Here is a 19,901-nt window from a genome sequence, read left to right on the forward strand (position 1 = left end):
ATTTTTTTAAATGCAATAAAAATGACTGTGAAAAGAAGGTATTTCATGACAACTTGTGAAATACCATCATTGGTTGCATTCATTTAAATAAAGGAAATGGCCACATGTGAGAAACCCACTTAATGAAATGACCCTTGGATTTTCCATGTGATGGAATGTTTAGCAGCCATAAAGAGTTAATTGACTGGAGAAGTCTTTATGGTATATTAAGTGGGGGGAAGAAAACCATCTTGTAAAATAGCATGATCCCAATGATTTGTACCTTCTTTTGTAAGGGATTGTTCTTGGCATTGGTGCAAATAGGGTGAAATGTGAACCTCAGGCCATGGGCTCTGAAATCAAACAGACCTGGGTTCTGATGGGCAAGATTCTCAGGCTCTCCATGACTATTCCTCTTCTATGAAATAGGACTAATTAGGGTTCCTCCTTCCTGGGGTTGTTTTGCAGATTTAATGATAAAGCTCTCAGCACACTGCCTGATACAAAGTTATTAGTAAATGTTGGCTTTTGTTTTATCACCCTCATCTTCATTGTCACCTCCAAGGTCAGCTAAATTTAGAGGAGGCTTTGGCACCAAGAGAAGAAGGCAGCTGGGTACCAGGCAGTTAGACCCCTCATTTGGCTTCCTTAGGTCAGATGGAGCTAATTAAGGCTGTTGTGAGCTTAAGCTAAGTGAGATGGAATTTGCTTAGCACCCAGTGGGTGTTCCAGGAAGTCATTTCCTTTTCCTCCTGCTTCAAGTTCCTGACATCCTCCCTTAAGTGGTTGGTGTTGGAGCTAGAGATCTGAGATCAACATAGCATTTTATAATTTTTTCCAGAGTAATTGCCATTATAGTTATTTATAGGATATTATTTGAAATCATTACAGTATACTTATTTTGGTTAATCTATATATGTCAATATTTGCTAAATGTTCCACTGCTCTTAGAAATTCATAATCAAAGAATGAAATTTTCTTGATAAAAAATATGGGGGAACGGATGTAACTCAGTGGTTGAGCACCTCCTTCCCATGTACAAGGTCCCAGGTTCAATCCCCAATACTCCTAAAAAACAAACAAACAAACAAAAAACAACTCTTATTGGGGAGCAGATATGACTTAATGGTTGAGCGCCTGCTTCCCATGTACAAACTTCTTTTAAAAAAATGTGAAATACTCAACCCCTTTATGGACCATGCTCATTAGGATGTTCAAGTCTCTGAGAAGAAACCTATGTAACTATGTTTAACCCAGTTTGTCCCCCAAATTATTTAACCATGGGATAGATTATTTTTGAAGCACCTTATAATTTCTCAAGGCTCATTAGGGTTCTGAGGAGCACCGTTTGGAAAATGCTGATACAAATATTTATATTTTCGCCAAGTTGATGATTAAGAATCAGCTTAGGTTTTTTCTCATTGTCCCCCCATCTTTGGTAGTAGTACAAAATAAAGGGCCCATTAGCCTCAGAGGGCCCAGAACTAGAAATCTCATGATTTTATTTTTCTGGTTTTGTAGCTATAGGGGATTTCAAGATACATGCAAGAGTACTGCCTTGACAGAATGTGACTTCTCAAGTCTTTCCAAATATGGTGACCACACCTTGAGAGTCAGGACTGAATCTGCAGACGAGCACTCAGACTGGGTAAACATCACCTTTTGTCCTGTGGATGACAGTAAGCTATTTTGTTTTCCATTTGACTATAGTGTCATCATCTTGCCTGGGTGTTTTTCCCTCACTGGTTAGTCCATCAACAGGCATTTCTTAAGTGCCTGCAAAGTGGATGGACTTGTACAAGTTGCGAAAAGAGGGCTATCGCCTTAAAGGAGTTTATGGAAGAGACAGAAAAGGAAAGGTATATCTGCAATAAAATACTTAGATATAAATTTAATAACTTTACTACCTCAAGGGTGAGAATGAGTTGAGGCTAACCCTGTTAACAGGAAGAACTGGAAGAATTCAGGTGATAAATTTTCTGGGGGGATTTCCATTTGAAATATGACTTCAAGAAATATGACACTGTAGGCAGAAGGTTCTTCTAGGCATGTGGCCACCTTGGGTAATAATTTGGAGACAGAGAGACCAGATGCAGATAGCCAGCTTGCCCAGAACAAAGCACTGAGGGACTGGCTACAACATGAGCTGTTGGCAGACAGTTGGGTCAGGCTGGCCAGTAAGCATCGAAATGAAGTCTTCCGAGTTAGATTTGGAGGGTCATGGGGACCCTCCATAGGTCATGAGATTAATATAATTAGAATTTTATGAATTTAAAACAAATTAAACCACCATATTGCAAATGAGGAAGTAAAGAGGGTAATGGGTTAAAAGAACCTCTTTACAGAACTCAAGTTCAGAGCTCCAAAGAGTAAGCAGAGGCCAGAAGGAGTGTCTCTACATGGGGAGGGGTCTTTATACCCAGAGTCCCCAGCTCTGGACCCCTGTAGCTCCCACAATTTTACCTTCACTGGTAGAAAATGAGGCTAGAGTACCCTGCTGCCTGGGAGAGGCTTTGACAAAAACTCTTTATTTCTGGAATCAGAAATTATCCAATTTATACTAACTTTTATAAAGATATATTCATGAAAACTAAAAAAAATGAACTAAAAAATACAAACAGCTTTACATAACAATAGTCAAGCCTCCAAAACATAGTAGAGATACTGATAGAGAGATCAGTAATTGCTAACTGACTTTTCCTGGTCCTGACTAGTTCCAAATCCTATTTTAGGTCCCATCTAGGGAGTTCCCTTTTAGTAAACTGAGGTACAGAATGGATATGCAGCTTGCCCAAAGGTTGTACAGGTAATAAGTGGCAGAGCAGGATTCACGCCCAGGCAGCTGTGTCCATGCTCTTAAGCCACCACTACTCTATACTGCCTCTTAAAGTTTATACATTTTAGCGATAGGAAAGTACATCAAGACATTATGCTGAAGATATTTACACATTTCTGGAAAAAATCTGTTAAGTTTTATTATTTGGTTTTCAACTACCCACAGATTAAAAATGGGTCGAGTGCTAGAAGTAGGCCCATTAGCGGTCCCAGATCAATAACAACAGCCAGAGGAGAATACAAGCTATAACTCAAAAGTACAGTTACCCATTCAGCAATTATTATTGAGCAGTACCTACTATATGCCAGGTACTATCAGTTCTGAAGCTGCAACAATGAACAAGACAAAATCCCTACCCTCTTGAGGTATATACTCTAATGGGGAAGACACGTGTTTTTGTTTTATGGATGCTATGACAAATACCCACAATGGAATGTTAACAGCAGGAATTTATTTTCTCATGATTTCAGAGCCTAGAAGGTTTGCCTCCTCCCAGGGTCAGAAGCCTTCTGGCTGACCCGAGGTCCTTGGGTTCCTTGACTTTCCCGTCATATGGCAGTGTCCTCTCCTTTGTTTTCCAATTGCTTCTAGCCCCTCCCTGTGACTTTGTCTTTTTTAAGACCTCCAGCAATAGAATCAAGGCCCATTCCTGATTCATTTGGCAACATCTTAACTAAAAATAACATCTTCAAAAGGTCATTTTTACAATGGGTTCACACCCACAGCAATAGGATAAGATACATAATTCAACCTACCACAACAGGTATTAACAAATATATACATAGTTTATGACAGATAGTGACTGTGGCTCTCAAAACTAAAGCAAGGTAATGGGACAGAAAGTGATGGAACTGCTATTAAGAGACAGTCTCTGTGGAAATGGCATTTGAATAGAGACCCAGATAATGTGAAGGAACCAGCTACATGAATATATGGGAAAAGAGTATTCAGGAGAAGGGTAGCTTTAGACTTTGTTAGAGAAATGTATGATGCCAATTATATATGTTAAACATTAAAGGACATTCTCTAAAAATAATACCAATATCATCTGTATCTTCTAATGCAATAAAAGAAACAAAAAGGAAATTTTTTAAGAGAGAGAGAAATGAAGCAGTTTTTACAGAAAACACAAAATAATGTGATTGGAATAATTCCAGATATATCAGAAAGCACAATAAATGTAAGTGGACTAAATTAATAAAGACAAAGATCATCAGATTTTTTTAAAAAGAAGACACCTGCCTATCCATTTTAGCCATATCAAAGTCATAGTAATTGTGTATCACAGAATAACAGTGCACTTCAGTAGACTGATTTTTCTGCACAGCTGAGAAATTTCAATGTTGAAGAGAAATTTGTTTTTAATGTGATTTTTTAAAATTGTCATTTTGCTTTGTTCTTGTACTTAGCTGTTATTGGTCCTCCTGGAATGCAAGTAGAAACGCTTGCTGATTCTTTATATATGCATTTCTCAGCCCCCAAAATTGAAAATGAACCTGAAACATGGACCATGAAGAATATTTATAACTCATGGACTTATAATGTGCAATACTGGAAAAATGGCACTGACAAAAAGGTAAGCTTGGCTAATCATATGCATTTCAGATTTAGGCTCCCATGTTCTTCAGTCTGTTTTAGTCTAAAGTCATGACAATGGAGAGAGGAAGCCAGGAGTTCATTCCAGGCCGGGTCTTGCAAGGTGGCCCAGTGGATCTGAGGCCTGATCCTCTGAAAGCTAGAAGCCTTCCAATCTGAGGAATGACCAGTTGCTCTGGCTCAGGCTCAGGCTTCCCAGATGCACAAGACAAATATGTAGAGCAGACTTCCAGGGTGCTAGTGCATAGTGAGAGCAGAGCTTTCTCTCCATGAGGAAAAACTGCAGAAAGCAGAACTGAGTGAGCAGTTGGCTGGGGGAATTTGGAGTCAGAGCAGGGATAGCTGCATGACGACTCTTTCAAGGCATCAATCCCTGTGCCCTAAACCATAGGTCAGTCAAGACCATGGTCAAGGTAACCCCACCTCCGAAATGTGGATGAACAGTGTCACGTTCTTTCGTCCTGACCCTACTTTTTCCCACTGTTCTTCTCTTCAGGAGACAATTCCTTTAAAAACATAGGAGCCAAAAGATCTGGTTGGAATGCTGGTTCTGCCACATGGAGCTCTGGTCACATTGGCCACCTCAGACTCCTCAGGCCTGCAAAATGGGCATAACAACCTACTCCGTTAATAAAATGCGATAATAACCTACTTCATTATTAAACTGGGCATAATAACCAACTGTTAATAAAGTGGGAATAATAACCTACAATTGTTGTAGGTATTTAATGACATAATAAAAGAAACCTCTTCCACTGCCTGGAACAATTCACGAGATTTCCTTCCCCTTACATAGACATGTTATGGCTATTTTCATTTGCCAGTGGTCAAGTCTTGCTCTTATCCTTAGTGCTTTGGACCTGAAAGCTATTCATCGTCCTAAACTGACATATATGTATGATGTAAGTTGTGGGACATACATGTTATCTCTTCCACATTAAATATCAATTTTATCACTTTCATTCTCAAGCGTTTGGAGTCAAGGGTCACCCATGTTTATTGTTTTAGCAATGATGTGAATAGATTTTTATATATATATATATATACACACACACACACACATACAATGTTGCCCCCCAAATTTCTTTTTTTTTTCTTGTCTAAAATTCTCCATTAAATGGTAAAATATCTGCTTCTCAGAGTAGGTGATTTTGCTCTGTCAAGACTCCTGGAAGGGTCTGCCTGGAAAGCCTTTCAGAATAAAGTTTCTTAATCAGGTATCAGATGGCATTATCTCTGCTAAGCCCTCAGAAACAAAGATAAGACAGAAGAACCCCCCTCAACCCCTCAAGGCGGGAGCAGCCTACCCCAATGAAAGAGCTGATTCTGCGCTTCCCGTGCCCGAGCCTCTCCTGGACCGCACATGAAGTGCAGAACTCACTTTATATTTCGCTTCTTATCTGGAATATGCCTCAGCAGGACACCTGGTCACTCGTTTGTTCTGTCACTTCAGCCTCGGGCACGTGACCTGCAGAGTGGCCCGCAGTTTTTCCTCCCTGGTACCCAAAACGGCTCCATTCCTGGTTGGCGGCTCCATTCCTGGTTGGCGGCTCCATTCCTGGTTGGCGGAATTCCCTTTCAGGAAGCAGTTCTTCCTGAGGGCGCCCTGTTAGCTCTCTGAAAGAGCAGCGTGGAATACTGGGGGATTCCACTCCTTCCTGACTGGTGAAAGCCAGAAGCTAAAACCGCAGGGTGCCCAGAAGTGAAAAGGGCATAGGAAAGACAAAGGAGACTTGAGGAGGTGTGCCTTCACTTCTGTGCAGCCTTGTCTGCTTGCTGTTTTAAGGTGGATCTCTGAGTTTAGTCTTGGAGGAAAGGAAAAAGAATAGTAAGGTTTTAGGGGCATTAGATGTCTAGAAAGCCAGGGTTTTGTAAAAAGTTACTTATGAGCAGTTATACCATATTCTCCAGTGTATTAAATAGCCATAACCCAATTCTTAGCTTCTGTGAACTTATACTTCTCATATAATAAAGAAACAGGGACAAGACATCAACAACCCCAACGCCAAAAGAAAAATAACCAATTACAGAAAGTATATATTAAAAAAAAGATTCCATGCTCACTTTCTGATTTAAACTCCTATTCACGTAACAAATTTTACAAAGGACTCTTCTAAAACAATGATGGAAATATGGGCAGTGTGCACTTTTTTTTTTCTTTTTCTTTTAGGAGGTACCAGGAATTGAACCTGGGACCTCATCTGTGGGAAGCAGGCACTCAGCCACTGAGCTACACCCGCTCCGCAAGTGTACACTTTAAATTTCCTTTATTTTGCTTGGAACAATTTTAGTTCCTCAGGTTCAAGAATATATGATCAATTATGGTATCTTATACCCATATTAAACTAAGATGAGTCCCTGATGCCAGTCCCCAGACTGACAGGGTGTGGTACATGCCCTTTAGGTGAGGAAGGGCTTAGGAAGGCAACTGAGGCACAAGGAGAGGAGACGCCATTCAGAAGAGAGCCCCGTGCAGCCAGCATCAGAAATGCACTCCTGGCTTAGGAAGAAAATCACACTGAATCTAATGGCATGTGACCCATTTATCTTTTTTAAAAAGGAAGTGGCATATGCATGTAGTTTAAAGTAGAGAATTCAGGAAATGAGCTTATTTGTCAGAGTGACATCAGTCCTTGACATTTCCCTTAAAATCCTGGTAGAAATGAACTAGGAGCTCCTTCCTGGCTTAAGCCTGCAGCAGAGATTATAGCTGGTAGGTGTGAAACGAAACGGTGGCATCCCTTCCCCACAGAGGTGTTTTCTTGTTTTTGTCTTTGTTGCTAGTTTCAAGTTACTTCCCAGTATGACTTTGAAGCCGTAAGAAACCTGGAGCCATGGACAACATATTGTGTTCAAGTTCAAGGATTTCTTCCTGATCGCAACAAAAGTGGAGGATGGAGTCAGCCCGTCTGTGAGCAGACAGCCGACGACGGTGAGTCATGAGGGAGACCGTCTGTGCCTCTGCCATCTCTGAGCATTTTAAGTACCTGGCAGACACTCCCAGAGGACCTGGGATGGAAGCTTCCAGATGCCCTTACATCCAGCTCCAACTCCAACCCAGTTCAGAAACCTCCATCACCCGACAGGCTCCCCCAACTCTGACTGATTCGCTCATTCCTCCCGTAGATCAGAAGGAGTGACAGGAGCGTCTTCCATTGAGTAATCCAAGGTCAGCTTCCCTCAGCCGACTGTGGTTGTCCTCATTCTGCCCTCTGAGGCTCCTTGGTCCTCCCGAGACCACCTGGCAAAGGCTGAGAGCCCTGTCACACTCCCTTCACCATTCCTTCCCGGGATGCGCATCTCCAGGTCCTTCCCACACATGGCAGCACAGGGAGTTTGGAAACCTTAGCACTGTCTTGAGATGGTGCTGCTTATTTTAGGGTCCCTCTTAAAATGTGGTACCAGGCCCTAAACACCGTCATCCACATCCGATGTGGACTGCTGTGTCTAGCAAAATGGCTTGGCACTTGGTGTTTCTTAAAAGAATCCCAGAGGGAGGAAGAGAAGGAGGAAAAGAGAGAGGGGTGAGTGCCAGTTGGCCTGGACACGCCGACTCTTTATATGCAGGCTCCAGCTACAAAGCTCTTCAGGAGGCATGCCACACACGTTACCCTTCTCATCAAGCAATATCTCCAGGTCATTTTCAGTTTCTGTCTCTTCCCTCTCACACTTTATACAAGTGAAACCTTGATGCCAGGCTAAATATTTAATTCTGCTCAATGTTTTTCTATTACTTTTGTTTGATTCAACATTTCATCTTCTTAGCTTATTCTTGAGTGTTGATGTTTGCCCTTGAACCTATTTATTGTCCAGTTTTTGCTTTGTCTTATCTACTCACTTGCTAGGAAGAATTTTAAGATCCTTCTCCAGTTTGTTGCTTAAAATGTTGATGTGCTCTAGGACACACCTTCCTTTTGATGGTTTAACTAATTGGATTTTACTTCCTTTAAGTGGTTTAACTAGTTGGTTTAACTTCCTTTAGGCAGTTTAATCCATCTGAATATAGTGTGCCATTATATAAGCTATTTTGTTTTATTGTCCACAAAGTCATCATGAGAGACTTTGGCAAACACTAGCTGACACCAGTGCCCAGCGCCAGCTGCAGGACTGCTGCACCCGTGCCCTGTGGTATTTATGAATGTTTCCAAAATAAGGGTCCTATAGGCGAGTGAGCTTGGGAAATGATGGTGTGCTGCATTCCCCTTTCAGAAAAGTCGCCCTGTATATTAGCATGGTATATATACACTCAGCGTTGCACAACATTATCTGCTCTCACAACACCTTTGCAGAGAAGTAGCATCAAGGGAATACAGTATTAGGAGAGACACAGCTTGGGGAAAACTAGTCCCTAACACATTATTAATTATGAACAAGTCACCCTATCCAGAAAAGGAAAGGCTGTCACGCCAATTTTTTCTTGGTGCACTCATGTTACCATTTTTAGTTATCATCCTTATCTTTTTTTTTAACTAGAGCCATTGTGGGATTCCAGAAAAATCAAGTGCGAAGAAGAGTTATTACATACCCACTCCCTCACACACATACACACACCTGGTTTTCCCTGTTAACATTTTGCATTAGTGTGGTACCTCTGTTAAAACTGATGAAATATTATTATAATTATGCTATTAACTGTAGTCCATATCCCCAATGTAGTTACATTGGGGATAACTTTTTGTGTTGTGCAGTTCTATTCTAGGAACATACACAACTTAAAAGTAATCATTTTAGGTCAGTGCACTCAGATGGGTTGGGAGCAAGTCAAGCAGCCTTACACTGAGGGTGTCGGTGAATGGATTATGCCACAGCACCCAGCCTGGTGTCAGGCAGAGTCCTCCCTCCTTACCTTTCTGAGTCCCCCCCGCCCCCTCCAGGGTACCTAAGGAGAGCCTCCTTGAGCCTCCTCACCATCAGTCAGGTGTTCTGTGGAATGTCCTGGCATGAGACCCCAGGATGGCCAGGCGCTGCCCTCCAAAGGCGCATCACCCAGAGCAGGAGGGCAGCGGTGAGCCCAGCCATCAGGGTTTTAGTAAGCCTCCGGGTAATTCTGATACAGGCTAAATTTGAGAACTACTGAAATATGAAATTAAGTGTAAATGGATAAGTAGGATCTTGGAACTTCCTCAAGAGCCGGGAGGTCAGGGCCCAAGCTGAGCACGTGTCATTAGCCAGAAGAGATCCTGGGGGCCGCCCTGTCACGGCTCCCATGCCGTGGCCCTGCGTTCACCAGGAGGAAACCCAGCACCTGCTGGAAGTGTGGGTGACAGGGAACCGCCCCTTGAGTCTAATGAATGAAGCAAGAGTTCATAGGGGAGCTGGGCTAAAGAGTTCCCCCGACCCACAAGGGCATGAGCCGGAAAGACGACAAGGTCATTATGAGCGTGAATTAAACATGAGTCAGCAAGGGAGGCCGGAAGAAGAGGGGGCACCGGGAAGTTCCTGCCAGCCTCTTCCCTCCAGACAAACACCACACCCCGTCATCAGCTCTTTTTTTTTTTTTTTCCACTTTTTAAATTAATTTATTCCATTGCCTGCCTTCAGGAGCCTTCCCACATAGCCAGGTATATCATGAGCCACCTAGTCCACATCACCAAGGGGGAGTAGCTACTCGCAGAGCTGGGGATACTGACACTGGGAAGTCCTTATGCGGGCATTCCGTGCCCCCGCGGGGATGCATCGCAGCCTTGCCCAGGGCAGGGCTCCCAGGAAGGCTCGACCCCAAGGCTGCGGGCGCTGGGGCCCAGGCACTGCCAAGTAGCAAGAGGGTAAGGTCACGGCAGGTCAGGCCTCTGGAAAAGACCTTGTCGGGCACTCGGGAGCGTTGCCTGGCCTGCAGCCTTTGCCACCTGCCGTTGGAGCTAAATTATGCTAAAATAATTCTTTTCAACTGGCCTCAAAGCAAGAGGTTGGATTTACTCGGTCTCGAGCCATCAGTCCCTGTCCACCTTCCCCGACCCCACCCCCTTCCTTCCATGCTCTCGTTCCTTGAAAGGGCCTCTGATGGCACGCGTTACTCCTGAGGCAGCATCTCCACCTGCAGAGCCGTAAGGTTACAAAATCCACACACTTCTACAGGAGGAGAAAGGCAGACACCGACGCAGGGAAGCCAGGAGCCCCTCTCCCCGCCCAGGCAGCGCTCTGGGAGGTTCAGGAAGTGAAGCGACTTTACAGTCCACGGGGCGGGGCAAAGGGAGGCCGCTGTAATTCCCCAGCTCTAACGGGGGAGAAGGAAGACCAGGGCACCGCGCAGGCCAAAAGTGAGACAGCGCACAGCGCTTGGCACTCACGGTGAGAAAGGCACTATGGACATTCAGATCGCTGTGCAAATGAACTTAAACCCACATCCTTCATTCTCTATTTGCCGAGTCATAATGGAACTGTGATCTCACGCACACATCTGATCTCAGGCTGGAGAGGACAGCCGGGCCACAGCCTGGCGCCGCCACACACCCTCTGGAAGGGCGGTAGCAACACCACAAAGCTGACAGTTCTAGAGAAACATACACTCCGCCTTCCTCCTTGCCCACTTCTCACCCTGGTAGGTCCAGGAATCAATAAAGCAAAAACTACTTTAAAAAAAGAAGAGTGAGAGAATCAGTCACTATAATCAGCAGCACCAGCTGCACAAACAGAAGCAGACTTTGGCACCACCTTCCAGGAAAAAAAATAAAATATAGTTTGAAGGGAGCAGATGTGGCTCAAACATTTGAGCACCCACCTCCCACATGGGAGGTGCTGGGTTTGGTTCCCAGTGCCTTCTAAAGAAAAATGAGCAAACACTGAGCAAAAACAAGCAGACAATGAGCCAGCAATGAACAGACAGCGAGCAAAACCAAAAACGAGCAGGGAGCAGATGTGGCTCAAGCAGTTGAGGGCCAGCCTCCACATGGGAAGTCCTGGGTTCAGTTCCCAGTGCCTCCTAAAAAAAATGAGCAAAAATAAAATTTTATATATATATATATATATACACACATATACATATATACACACACACATATTAGCGTATCTATATAGTTTGAATATCCTAATTTCAGGTTTTTGAAGTCCTCCTTTCCTAAGTCATTGCTAAGGAGTCCTCAGGGAAAGCTGGTGCCACTGGGGAACATGCCCTAGAAACCAGGTGTCCAGCTCAGGAGCCAGTCAGATAAGGCAAAAGGGGTCACTCCAGGGTGGCCAGCTCTCAATGGCATAGCATACCTCCTTTGCAGTTTCTTCAAATTCTTTCAGCTTATTGTTGCTTTCCTTTGCCTGCAGAAAGCCCTTCCAGGTCTGGTTCCACTGTCATCTCTTCTCCATGATACTCTTCTTCTATGTGTCTCAAATCCCTTTGTTCACACCGCTGAAAACACACTAACATACACCATTATCAATGACTCTCTATCTCGACTGTCTTCTATCAGTGTCCCCACCACCTAAGGTAACTTGACACCCAGCTCTCACTGAACAGGTTTCCTGAGTGAACGTACTTTTTGCTGACTGCACAGCGCCCAAGGACACACTCCAGGACAAATGCTTTTCTGTCCATTTTCTGTCCTCACGTCTGTATCACAGAGGCTTTTTAAAAATGTTTATTGAGGTAAGCACGGAGACCAGCTGAGCAACTGGGGTAGTTCAGTACTAAAGATGTGGAACAGGGCTTGCTCCTAGTTCTTATTTCCAATAATACATTCAATTTTTGTTCTTGGCTCTTTCTTTGACCAGTTTCAAAGTGTTAAGTCTTCATATTGCTTCTTGACAGAAAGGAAAGTACAACCAGATGAATGTTTTTTATGTTTTATGTTCCTCTGTGGGGTTGTATTAACCAAAAGTGTGCTGATGCAAAGTACCAGAAAAATCTGTTGCCTTAAGATCATTTATTTGGGGTAAAAGCTTATAATTACAAAGCCCTAAAGAGAACAATTCAAGGTTACTTCCTCACCCAAAGTCTGTTGCCAAGTGTTGACACCAGATGGTGGGCGATGTCTGCAAGGGTTCAGCCTTCCTCTTTTCCTCTTAAGGCTCCGTGGACCCAGCTTCTTCCCATCTCAGCTGGAGGCTGGAAGGGTCGTTTCTTTCTGGACTCAGCTGCTCTGTTCTCTTCACAAGGGCAGCTGGAAACTACCATGAGAATGCTCATCTCTACCCAGGGCCACAGTATCAAAGTCCTCTCCTCTTCACGTGTGTTTCTCATTCTGTCTTCTTGATTGAGTATCCAGTTATATAGCCCACAGAGGGGGCAGGGAATCAAACTGAGTCACCCAAGTGACGTGGTCAAATCAAAGCCCTAATCTTGATTTCATCAAGTGAACGTAAAGCCTTTGTGTTTAAATCAAAGGGTACCATGCCTAGAAAAACAGACCAGTTTACAAACATAATATTTCTTTTTGAAACTCATAAGTAATATCAAACTGCCACAGAGGTCTTCATCTGGCTCCCAGCTTCCAGCCCTTTGAAGCAGAACAAACAGTGGGTAAATCAGGCTGTTCTCAGTGGGATAGTGGAGGAAGCGGCCTCAGCCATCCACTCCAGGCTGCAGGCACAGCTCTCCCAGAAGGGCCAGTCCTTGAGGTGGAGCTTCCTGGCGGGGGGCAGCGACGGGGCGCCCATTTTGCCACGCCCCCGTCCCGCGGTTCACATCTGACGGTTAGCCACGCAGGGAATGTCGGGAATGCCCTGCCCTCTCCATCAGCTCTTTAAGGGAATTCTACCATGTGCCCCTCCCTGTGATATGTGTAGCTTCAGGATCGACTGACTGCTTCAAAACCCTTAGATGTACCTTGTATAAGTGAAAAGAGACGTTTTCCCACTGTCTTAGCTTGCCACAGGGCTGCTGATGCAAAGTACCAGAAATGGGCTGGCTTTTATAATGGGGTAAAAGCTTGCAGCTCCAAGGCTGTGAAATGGCCAAATCAAGGCATCAGCAGAGACGCTTTCTCACCAAGTGACCCCGGCATCCTGCCACATGGCAAAGCAAGATGGCAGCCAGCCACCGCCAAGGTCCCTGCCTTCCCCTCCAGGCTCCCCATCTCCCAGAAGCCAGCTGTGGGCTATGAGGCGGATGGCGTGTCTCTTTAGCCTTAAGCTGCTCTGGGGGCCCAGCCTCTTGGGAGCTTTGTGCTTAAGCTTTGGCTGCTAGCAATCCCCAAGTCCTCTCTCACATGGTAGGGTAAAAAAAATGGCAGCTTCCTTTCTCTGTGTGTCTCTCTCTGTCTATTTCTATAAAACTCCAGTAAGAGGATAGAGACCCATCATGAGTCATGCCTCACTGACATAGTTCAGTCAGAAGGGCCTCACACCCACAGGAATGAATTAGTTCAAAAACATAAACTGTTTGTTTTTGTTTTTTTTTAAGATTTATTTCTTCCTTTCCCCTACCCTCCGCCCCCAGTTCTCAGTTCTCTGTGTCCATTCGCTTGATGTTCTTCTGTGTCCACTTCTGTCCTTGTCAGTGGCACCAGGAATCTGTGTATCTTTGTGTTGCATCATCTCGCTACATCAGCTCTCCGTGTATGCGGCGCCACTCCTGGGCAGGCTGCACTCTCCTTCGCGCTGGGCAGCTCTCCCCACGGGGTGCACTCCCTGTGTGCATGGAGCTCCCCTACGTGGGGGACACCCCTGCATGGCACGGCACTCCTTGCGCGCATCAGCACTGTGCAGGGGCCAGCTGCACACAGGTCAGGAGGCCTTGGGTTTGAACCATGGACCTCCCATGTGGTAGGCAGATGCCTTATCCATCAAGTCAAGTCCGCTTCCCTGTGTCACTTTTTTTGTGGTTGTTGCATCATCTTTTTGCGTCAGCTCTCCATGTGTGCAGTGCCACTCCTGGGCGGGCTGTGCTTTTTTTTGCACGGGGCGGCTCTCCTTGCAGGGCATCCTCCTCATGCATGGGGCACCCCACAGGGGACACCCCTGCGTGGCACAGCACTCATTGCGTGCGGCAGCACTACACATGGGTCAGCTCACCACACGGGTCAGGAGGCCCTGGGTTTGAACCCTGGACCCTCCATATGGTAGGCGGACACTCTATCAGTTGAGCCACAACCGCTTCCCAACATAATCTCTTTTGGGGATTCACCAAATTCAAACTGCCACACCCACAAACAGTTCTTGGCAATGGCTTGCTTTTTTTAAAAATTTTTAAAAAATTTATTGAAATATATCACTCATACATAATAAATGTGTAATAGTTGTGAACTTATAAAACAAACATATAACATCAATCAAACATATATAACATCTCACCCTACCACCAATAACTTGCATTATTTTTAAACCTCTTTAATGATTAAAGAGCATCATCAAAATATTGCTACTAAACAAAGTATTTTTCTCCTAACCAATCCAATTGTTATTATCTTTATATCATTTATATATGAACATACATAAGCAATTAAGTATATAGTAAAAGTTGTGAACTTACAAAGCAAACATGCATAACATCATACATGGGTTCCATACACCAACCCTCCACCAACACCTTGCATTGTCATGAGACGTTTGTTACAAACTATGAAAGAACACTGTCAAAATCTTATTACTAATCATAGTTCTTTTCTTACATTTGGTGTGTTTTTCCCCAACCCACTGTATTATTATTTTTAAATATATTTTTTTATGACAGAGGTTGTAAACTTATAAAACAATCATGCACATGTGCAGAATTCCCAAACAACACCCCTCCATCAACACACCACGATGTGGCATGTCATTTGCTACAGATAGAATAACGTCATCTGATTATTGCCATGTCCATAGTGTACATTTGGCTCGCATTTTCCATACTGCCTCAGTATCAACACAGTACATCTTTTGCATAGATGAAAGAATATTTTAACTATTATCCACAGTCAATAGTTCACTCCAGCTGTATTTTTCTCATGCTTCTCCACATTCCCAACACCCTGCAGTAGTGATATACATTTGTTCTAACTAACAAAGGACACTCTTGCATCTGTACCATCAACCACAATTCTCACCCACCTCTTGGTTTACTGTGCTATCCAGTTCTTTGATTATTCTCAAGCATTCCGTCAGTTGGCATTTACATAACTAGACTACCATTTTCAGTCACATCCCCATTTATAAACTAGCTGTTACTCACTGTGTGTTACCATCCATTCTATACATTTCCACAATTTTACAGTAAAGCTAATTAAAACTTCTACATACATTAAACATCAGTCGTCCACTCAGTCCTTCTCTTACCTCCTTTAAGAATCCACCACCTACCACCATTATTGGAAAAATATTTTCCAATAATTTCTTCTAGAAGTTTTATGGCTCTTGCTTTTATTTTTAGTTTTTTGATCCATTTTGAGTTAGTTTTTGGATAAGGTGTGAGATAGGGGTCCCCTTTCCATCTTTCAGCTATGGATGTCCAGTTCTTTCAGCACCATTCATTGAATGGATTGTTCTGTCTGAGCTGTGTGAGTTTGACAGGCTAGTCAAAAATTACTTGACCATACCTGTGAGGGTATGTTTCTGAACCATAAATTTGGTTCCATTGGTCTATTGTGTCTGTCTTTAGGACAGTACTATGTTGTTTTTAACCACTATAGGTAGGTATTATGATTGAAAGTCTGATGATGAGGGTTCACTTTTCCTTTTTATGATGTTTCTGACTATTCAGGACTCCTTACCCTTCCAAATAAATTTAATGATCATGTTTTCAATTTTTTCTTTAATGCTGGTGAAATTTTTATCGGGATTGCATTAAATCTGTATATCAATTTGAGTAGAATTGACATCTTAATGATATTTAGTCTTCCAATCCATGAGCATGGAATGTTCTTCCAGTTATTTAGGGCTTTTTTGATTTGTTTAATATTGAGTTGCAGTTTTCTGAATACAAGTGCTTTACATCATTGGTTAAGTTTATTCCTATTTGAGTTTTATCTGTCGTATTTTATTTTCACCTCTCTTTTGACACTTTTACTTACTTTTATTGATATAATCTTCATTTCTAGACTCTCTTCCAGGCCCCTCTCTCCTGTCTTTTCTTTTCAGGCTCTAGCACACCCTTTAGTATTTCCTGAAATCTGGCCTCTTGCTTAGAAATTCTCTCAGTTTCTGTTTATCTGTGAATATTCTAATTTTGCCCTCATTTTTGAAAGACAGTCTTGCTGGATATAAGATGCTTGACTGGAAGTTTTTCTCTTGTAGTATCTTAAATGTATCAGACTACTGTCTTCTTGCATCCATGGTTTCTGGTGAGAAATCAGCACTTAATCTTATTGGCTATCCCTTATATATTCTGTATTGCTTTTCTCTTGCTGCTCTCAGAATTCTCGCTTTGTCTTTGGCCTTTGGCATTCTGATGAGTATGTGTCTTAGAATTGTTCTATTTAGATTTTTTTCAGATGGGAGTATGTTGTGCTTCTTTGACAGGGATATCTATGTCCTTCAATAGGGTTAGGAAATTTTCTACCCTTATTTCTTTTAATATTCCTTCTGCCCCTTTACCCTTTCTTCTCCTTCTGGGACACACATGACATGTATGTTTGCACACCCTTTGCTGTCATTTAGTTCCCTGAGACCTTGTTCAATTTTTTCCATTCTTCATCTCTTCTTTTGTATGTTCACTTTCAGAGGCCATTTCTTCAAGCTCACCCATCCTTTCTTCTGCCTCCCCAAATCTGCTATTATATGATTCCAATGTTTTTTTCATTTCATTTATTGCACCTTTCATTCCCATAAGACCTGCTATTTTCCTATGTATGCTTTCAAATTCTTCTTTGTGCTCATCCAATGTCTTCTTAATATCCTTAATCTCTTTAGCTATCTCATTGAATTTATTAAGAAGATTTGTTTGAACATCTATAATTAGTTGTCTCAACTCCTTTATGTCACCTGGAGGCTTATCTTGTTCCTTTAACTGGGCCATAGCTTCCTGTTTCTTGGTGTGGATTGTAATTTTTCGTTGGTGTCTTTGCACCTGGCTTACTAGAGTATTTTTTCTGGGTGCGTTTTTTCTCTTTAGTTTAGGGCTTCCTATCATTTCTCCCTTGCTGGTTATGCCATAGAAGACAAGCATGTAGTTGGTGCTATAAGCTGTGGAGGCTCAAGCTGTCCTCTTTGCTCCAGGGACCAATGAAGCTTCTTCCAACTTTCTCCTTTGCCAGGGGTAGGGAGAGAGTCACAACTATGTGGAATAATCCACGTGCAGGCCTAGACTGTAGTTGCCCAGAGAGACAGATGAAGCTTCACATCCCTTTCTCCCCTGCCTGGGGCGGGGATGGAGCTGCAGGTGTGGGCAGCAATCTATGCAGTACAGGTCCTAAGAAGACTGCAGTTGCCCTGGTAGACTTCTGATTTTCAGTGTATGCCAGCCGAAGTTCCCTGCAGTTACCTGTATAGGCTGGTGCAGGGCTCCTCAGCCTCCTCCCTGCCAGAGGTGGGGCTGAAGCCTAGGCTAGGGCTGCAGGCTGATCTGCCTGAAAGAAACTGGTTCCTGCCCACACTGAATTTCAGTCAGCCTGGCTTCCCCTCTGGCTGGGGATGGAGTCAGAATGGCAGCTACTGGCGTCTTTTTGACAGTCTGGTTCTCACCCCGTTCCCAGGGTTATCTCTTAGCCAGCCGAATCTACCAATCCGTAGCCAAAATCAGCAGCCAACCGTCTCCTCCTCCCCTGATTCTGGGAAATGGAGCTTCCAATTCCCATCACAGAGCAGCTCCTGGGGCGGCTCGTGAGGCTAGAGTAGGATCACCGGCCCCCACGGCTTGGCTGGTAATTTCCCAGAGAGGCTGGCGCAGGTCCCCGCAGCTTCCTCCCCGCTGGAGGTGGCTCTGGGGCCTAGGCTAGCCCTGCAGTCTGATCTGGATGGAAAGAAGCCGGTCCCCACCAGCACTGGGATTTTCAGTCCGCCCTGCTTCCCCTCGTGCCAGGCGTGGAGTTCAGATGGCGGCTACCGGCCTCCTTCTGACCGGACAGGCTCAAACTTAGCTGTCCTCAGGATCATACTGTAGCCCACTGAATTTCCTCATCATACCTGAAATTGGTGCCCATCCATCTCTTCCTCCCCCGTTTTTGGGAAGTAGAGCTTTCAATTCCAGCGGCAGAATAGCTCCTGAGGTTTGTGCCTCCAGTGGAGGATGGGCACCGGCCTCCGCGGCGTGGAGCCTCTCCTATGAGTCTTCTCTGCAAATGGGCAGTCTCCCCCTTCCACTCCTTCAGGGATGTGGCAGGATGCTCTTCTGGCCTCCTGGAGCCCCCAGACAGGTGCGTCAGCAGCTCCAGAGAGCTCTGCGTGTTTGCTAACTGCCCTGTAGCAGGAGCTGACTCTAGGAGCTCCTTCCTCCGCCGCCAGCTTGCTGGTTTCCCGCAGTGGCTGGCTTTTGAAGGGCAGGCTTGTTCTCTTGGCCCCTCAGCACCAGTGCTTTAGGTTCCCCCTCTGCCCCTGCGATAGCTCCAACATCCGTTTACTCATTGTTTTTCACTCGTTTTTGCTCACTGTTTGTGCTCGTTGTGTGCACAGTGTTTTTGCTCATTGTCGGCTGCTCGTCTGTATGCTTGGCTTTTTTTCTGTAGGAGGCATGGGAACTGAACCCGGGACCTACCCTGTGGGAGGCAGGTGCTCAACTGCTTGAGCCACATCTGCGCCCTGCTTTAGGTTTTGATCATGGGAGAAGAGCTGGTTGGCAGGGGTTGGGGGTTAGAGGGTATAGGGTAGGGCACAGGAAGAGACACTGCAAGAGGAGAGCTAGGACCACAAGGAGACCAGGGCTGACCTCCTAGGTACAAAATCTTGTGGTGGTATTTTCAGTGCACGCTCCAATTTTCAGTGCACGCTCCATGGGGCCAGGGGGGTCGTAGTTCCTGCCGCCAGGCAGAAGAGGTATATCCAGGAAAAGGAAGCTCGCTGCTGCACTGTGAGTAGGTAGCGGATCGGAGTTCTTGCTGCTGACTCTTTCAGTGCATTTCAGCAATGATAGCAGGACCCACACTGAGGAAGACGGGGAAGGGGCGAAACCCGTTAGAAACCCCTGCACTCTCGGGCCAGCTCTCGTTTCCTCCTAAGCACCTCCCGAGATGAGCACACAGGCCCTGCGTGCAGGGGTGGCCGCTGGATGGTGATGGTTAGAGCGGTGTGACGCGTCCGTGACCGAAGCTGCCTGGAACAAGAGCGTAACGCGCCCCGCTGTCTTTGGCAGAAATGACCCCCTCCTGGATCGTTGCTGTTGTCCTCATAGCCTCGGTGCTCCTGGTCTGCCTGCTGCTCCTGGGCTGCTTTGCCTTAATATGGTGCATTTATAAGAAGACAAAGTACGCCTTCGCGCCTGGGAGCTCTCTGCCGCAGCACCTGAAAGAGGTGGGTAATGTGCAGCAGGTGGGGATCGGAAAGCCCTGGCTGGAGGAGGAGGGCGAGTTTTCCTTTCTGAGTCAGGGCCTGTATCAGCCAGCCAAAGAGGTGCTGATGAAAATACCAGAAATTGTTGGTTTTTATAAAGGGTATTTATTTGGGGTAGGAGCTTACAGATACCAGGCCCTAAAGCATAAGTTACTTCCCTCAC

General features: G+C 44.7%; 1 protein-coding gene across 1 annotated transcript in view; it reads left to right on the plus strand.

Moving 5' to 3' along the window:
* The window catches only part of IFNAR2 (interferon alpha and beta receptor subunit 2), a 52,989-nt gene that overhangs the window by 26,274 nt on the left and 6,814 nt on the right, over positions 1-19,901 (plus strand). The window contains exons 9-12 of the mRNA XM_058296177.2: positions 1,501-1,658; positions 4,225-4,391; positions 7,196-7,343; positions 19,542-19,699. Coding sequence (XP_058152160.1) covers positions 1,501-1,658; positions 4,225-4,391; positions 7,196-7,343; positions 19,542-19,699 — 631 coding nt within the window. The remainder of the gene's footprint in view (positions 1-1,500; positions 1,659-4,224; positions 4,392-7,195; positions 7,344-19,541; positions 19,700-19,901) is intronic.

Source organism: Dasypus novemcinctus, chromosome 4, assembly GCF_030445035.2.
Source record: "Dasypus novemcinctus isolate mDasNov1 chromosome 4, mDasNov1.1.hap2, whole genome shotgun sequence".
Lineage (NCBI taxonomy): Eukaryota > Metazoa > Chordata > Mammalia > Cingulata > Dasypodidae > Dasypus > Dasypus novemcinctus.